Here is a 4,539-nt window from a genome sequence, read left to right on the forward strand (position 1 = left end):
CGCTCCTTGGCAGGTAGGAATAAAGCGGCCCAGGGTGGGCTCCGGTGCCGGCTGCGTCCCGGCGCCTGGTGCGGCGTTCTCCCGCCGCCTGGGCCGAGGAGCGGGGCCCTGCGGAGTTACGCACCCGCTTTCGGAAGACAAACTGCTCTGCAACAGCGGCTGTGTTCCGTTCCTTTTTAATGGATTTCATCCCTTCTGGGTAGAGAGGAGACGTCATTTGTGCGCTGTTGAAGTGCAGGGAGGTCGTGGGGCTCGGAGCTCGCTGCGGCGAGCCTTAGCCAGAAGTACCGGGGCAGCGTCGCCGGGAGCGGCTCCGGGAGCAGCCGAAATGGAAGTGCCCCCACCTGCCCCCTCTCCCCCGTCGCTCCCGCCTGGCTTTAGGTTACGGGGCGGGTGTGCGGAAAGCCACCCCTTTAATTTAGAGGAAACCTCTCATCCCGAAGCCCCGAAGGCTCTGAGCTGCGCTCTTGAATTGCGGCTTAATCGAGGTATTTGGAGACGAGGGCGTCTTGAGCGGGAAGCGGCCGCTGGGACAGAGCGGGGGCCCCAGCCCCAGTCCAGGAGCTCCCCCGGGCCCGGGGCGTCCGTCCCACGCCTCCGGATCAATCGGCTTCCGTCTTCTCTCGTGACCTCGAAGGAGACGGGAGCTTTGCTCCTCCTCGCAGCGCGCGTCCTCAGCCTCCCCTCCGCTGCGGGGCCAGGCTGCGGCACCCTCAGTGCTTAACGATGGTGGGCGTGATCATCTTGTGGAAGGAGTAGTACCTGCAGTCCCCGGGGGGCACCAGGTCCATCACCCTCGTGCTGATGTTCTCCTTCTTGAACCCGGCCTCCACCAGGTGCCCTACCTGGGTCTCCTGCGGGAGAGGAGGGGCGGAAAGGAGCAGCGATGCTTTGAGCTGCCCCGAGGCGAGCGGAGCCGCTGCTGAGCCCCGGCCGGCGGGGAGAGGGGACGGCGCGAGCAGCGGGGCGCAGGCAGCCCCGTCTTGGGCTGCCGCGGGCAAAAACCCTCGGACCCTCCCTCGGGTGCTCCCCGCCGAGCCCCAGCCCTCGCGGATGAGTTAGGTCACCGTGGAGCGCTCTGGCTCGTGCTGCGCCACGGCCACGGCGTGGGCGAGCGCCCGGAGGTGCCCAGGCTGACGGGGTGGCTTTGGGGACCCCGGGTCGGGCTGGGGGTGCCGGCCCCCCCCAGCCCGGGGAAGGGCGCTCACCTCAAACATCTTCTCGATGTCGCTGTACTTGGTCTTCAGCAGCTCCCCCCAGGAGGTCAGGTTGCAGTAGGTGAGGACCCCGCCGGGCTGCAGCAAGCGGAAGGCATGGTCCTGCGACGGGAATCGAGGGGGGCCTGGCTCAGCACCCAGCACCCAGCGCGCTGCCCTCGCCTTGCGCAGCGCCCCTTGCTTTGACTCCTGAGCTCCGAAATTCTCCTCTCTGCCCTGGGAGCCCCCGTCTCCCCCAGACCCCGCCGAGCCGGGGGCTCCGGCCCCCCGCGAAGGGCAGGGGGAGGCGCGGGCGCTGCGGGGCCGGGGTGCGGGTGCTGCACCCTGCCACGTTACCTTGATGAAGGCGAACTGATGGGTGTGCCAGGTCTCCTCCGACAGCGGGTAGGTGTCGTACAGGATCCCTGCCCGGGAACACCGGAGACCCTCCGTTAGCCGGGAGAGACCACCGAGGCGCCGGCGGGGCTCAGGTGCCGGGGGCAGGATCCCCCTTGGCGCCCTGTCACTATTTCTTCCTATTTAAATTTGCACCCTGCCCCCCGGCAGGCAGCGACGTGCGGCTCCCCAGGACGAGGCGCCGCTCCCCGGGGACACCGGCTGCAGCCCGTCCCCGCCACCGCGGGAGGGAGCCGGGCTGGGTGCTCGCCTGCACCCCGAGCTCTGCCGTGGGCCCCCCACCCCGCCGCCCCCTCCCCGGTCCCGCCGGCCTCGGCCGCGCGGTGCCTCACCCCTGAAGTGCCCGTCCGGCAGCGTCGGCACCACGTCCTCCCACAGCCCCTTCAGGGGCACGACCTGCGGGCGGGACGGGACGGCAGAGCGGTGAGCCCCGGCGGCAGGCGCCCACCGGCACCGCGCACCGGCGCAGCCCGCCCCGGACCTTGTGCGGCTGCGTCCTGGCCCACTCCTCCAGCCGCCGGAAAACCCCCTCGTTGCACTCGATGATCCAGTGCTCCTCGATGTCGAACTCCTCCACCTTGGTGGCGGCGATGGCCATGCCGAAGCCCACCTCCAGCACGCGGCCGCCTGGGGACGAGAGGGCAGCTGGGGGGCTGAGCCTCCCCGGGGCCGCCGGGCAGCCGGCGCGGGCCCAGCCAACGCAGAGCCCTGGGTTTCCCCTGCCTCGGAGCCCCCCAGCCCCGAACGCTGCCCCGCTCTTTCCCTGAACGGGGCTTTTTTCGGCGCGGGCTGGGAACGCGCGGCGCTGCCCGCGCTGGGGCGAGAAGCCGGGAGCGGCCCCGTGCCCCCGTCCCCCGCAGCGGCTCTTTGCCCCCACCGAAACCCCCGGGCAGCTGCAGCGGGAACAAGCAACCGCTGGCAGCGGCGCTGCCGGCGCGGGGGAACGCAGCCCGAGAAGCGGCAGGGCCCGGCCGGGCTCCGCTCTGCCCCCGCGCGCGGCTGCACCCCCTCCCCACGGCCCCGGCCCCTTCGGGGAATGTGTCACCCTGACACGAGAGCGCAAGTGCCACCGCGGCCCCGCGCCCACCGGTGGGGAGCACCGGCAGCAAGCGGGGCGCACGCAGCGGGGTCCCCCGGCACCTGCGTCCCCCCCCAACGCTGTTCACTTGCGGGGCAGCTGCCCGCTCCCCACGCCCGAGCTGCACCCCACGGCACGGCCCCGAGCCCGCGGGGCCCCCGTTACCCCTCGACGCGGCCACGGCCGCCAGCGAGTGCATGTAGGGGGTCTCCCAGCGCTCCATCACCGGCTTCCCCAGGATCTCCAGGTGGGCGTCCGGCACATCGTAGCCGGCCGTCGCCTCCCGCCAGGCCGCCCGGCAATCCTCGCCCTCCGCAAAGATCGGCCTCGCCGCCGGCTGGGAGCTCATGGCTGTGCCGCCGCTGCGGGGAGGAAAGTCCACCGGCTGGGCTCAGCGGCGCTGGGGGAGGGAAAGGGCCAGCGGGGTCTTGGCCGGCTTTAAATAGCTGGGGCTGGAAAAGTGCTGAGCGTGCACGGCGCGCTGGGGCCCTTCTGGGTGAAAGGGATCCCTTATCGGGAGCTGGGGCCAGCGCGGGGCAGGCGGGGGCTGCCAGGCCCGAGCGGCCACGCACGGCGGAACCGTGGGCGGTGGAACCCTGCGCGGGGCACGGCCGGAGCGGGAGCGAGCAGCACCCCTGCCCGGCGGAGCCTGGATCGGTGCAACTGGGGGGCCCGTGGCGGAAGGGCTTTTCCCCAGGGGCTGCGCACGGTGCCGTGCCCCACACTGTGCCACGCTCTGGGGCTGTGCATGGTGCTGTGCCACGCTCTGGGGCTGTGCACGGTGCTGTGCCATGCTCCGGGGCTGTGCGTGCTGCTGTGCCATGCTCCAGAGCTGTGCGTGCTGCTGTGCCACGCTCTGGGGCTGTGCATGGTGCTGTGCCACGCTCTGGGGCTGTGCATGGTGCTGTGCCATGCTCCAGGGCTGTGCCCCATGCTGTGCCATGCTCCAGAGCTGTGCGTGCTGCTGTGCCACGCTCTGGGGCTGTGCATGGTGCTGTGCCATGCTCCAGGGCTGTGCATGGTGCTGTGCCACACTCCGGGCCTGTGCATGGTGCTGTGCCCCACGCTGTGCCACGCTCTGCAGCTGTGCATGGTGCTGTGCCACGCTCCAGGGCTGTGCACGGTGCTGTGCAACACTCCAGGGCTGTGCACGGTGCTGTGCCACGCTCCGGGGCCGTGCACGGTGCTGTGCCACGCTCTGGGGCTGTGCACGGTGCTGTGCAACACTCCAGGGCTGTGCACGGTGCTGTGCCACGCTCCGGGGCCGTGCACTGTGCTGTGCCACGCTGTGCCACACTCTGCAGCTGTGCACGGTGCTGTGCCATGCTCCGGGGCTTTGCCCCATGCTATGCCGTGCTCCGGGGCCGTGCACGGTGCTGTGCCCCACACCGTGCCCCGCTCCGGGGCCACGCACCGGGGCCGTGCCGTGCCCCGGGGCCACGCACAGGGCTCTGCCCCAGGCCGTGCCGGTGCAGCAGGGCTGGGCCCGGCGCCGTGCCCCACGCTCCCCCGAGCACAGAGACCCGGCCCCCGCCACGGCAGAGCCGCGCTGGGCGGGAGGGGGCGGCCGGGGCCGGGGGGGGGGGGGCCGCGGGCGGCGGGCGGGGGGACCCGGCGGCCCCGCGCCCCGGCCGCACGTGGTGCTGGCGGACTGCCCTTCCCGTCGTCCCCTGCGCGCCGCCCCGCCCCGCCCCGCCCCTCCCTGGGCGCGGCCCCGGAGACCCCGTAGCGAGGGGCAGGTGCGCGCGCAGCGGCGGTTGGCGGCGCTGAGGGAGCGCGAGCGCGCGGCGGGGGGGGCCGGGCCGGGCCGGGGGCGGCCGTTGCGCAGCTCGGGGAGCGCGGGGGGGG

At 72.8% G+C, this 4,539-nt stretch overlaps 1 protein-coding gene across 1 annotated transcript; it reads right to left on the reverse strand.

Annotated features, from left to right (window-relative positions):
- Nucleotides 1-385: 385 nt before the first annotated feature.
- Nucleotides 386-3,066, reverse strand: GAMT (guanidinoacetate N-methyltransferase). The gene is made up of 6 exons (XM_082330986.1): nt 2,857-3,066; nt 2,095-2,240; nt 1,946-2,009; nt 1,554-1,621; nt 1,209-1,319; nt 386-854 (listed from the first exon to the last, which is right to left on the reverse strand). The coding sequence occupies exons 1-6, from the start codon at nt 3,038-3,040 to the stop codon at nt 714-716; spliced, it is 714 nt and encodes a 237-aa protein (XP_082187112.1). The 5' UTR covers nt 3,041-3,066; the 3' UTR covers nt 386-713.
- Nucleotides 3,067-4,539: the final 1,473 nt, after the last annotated feature.

This window comes from Platalea leucorodia, assembly GCF_965183815.1.
Source record: "Platalea leucorodia genome assembly, chromosome: 21".
Taxonomy (NCBI): domain Eukaryota; kingdom Metazoa; phylum Chordata; class Aves; order Pelecaniformes; family Threskiornithidae; genus Platalea; species Platalea leucorodia.

What these genes read in the sequence shown, in the direction of transcription:
- GAMT (XM_082330986.1), bottom strand. Translation starts at nt 3,040, where the DNA reads ATGAGCTCCCAGCCGGCGGCGAGGCCGATCTTTGCGGAGGGCGAGGAT. An exon ending in GGCCGTGGCCGCGTCGAGGG is followed by an intron (nt 2,241 to 2,856) that starts GTAACGGGGGCC and finishes TCTCGTCCCCAG; the next exon opens with GCGGCCGCGTGCTGGAGGTG. An exon ending in GCCGGACGGGCACTTCAGGG is followed by an intron (nt 1,622 to 1,945) that starts GTGAGGCACCGC and finishes GTTCCCGGGCAG; the next exon opens with GGATCCTGTACGACACCTAC.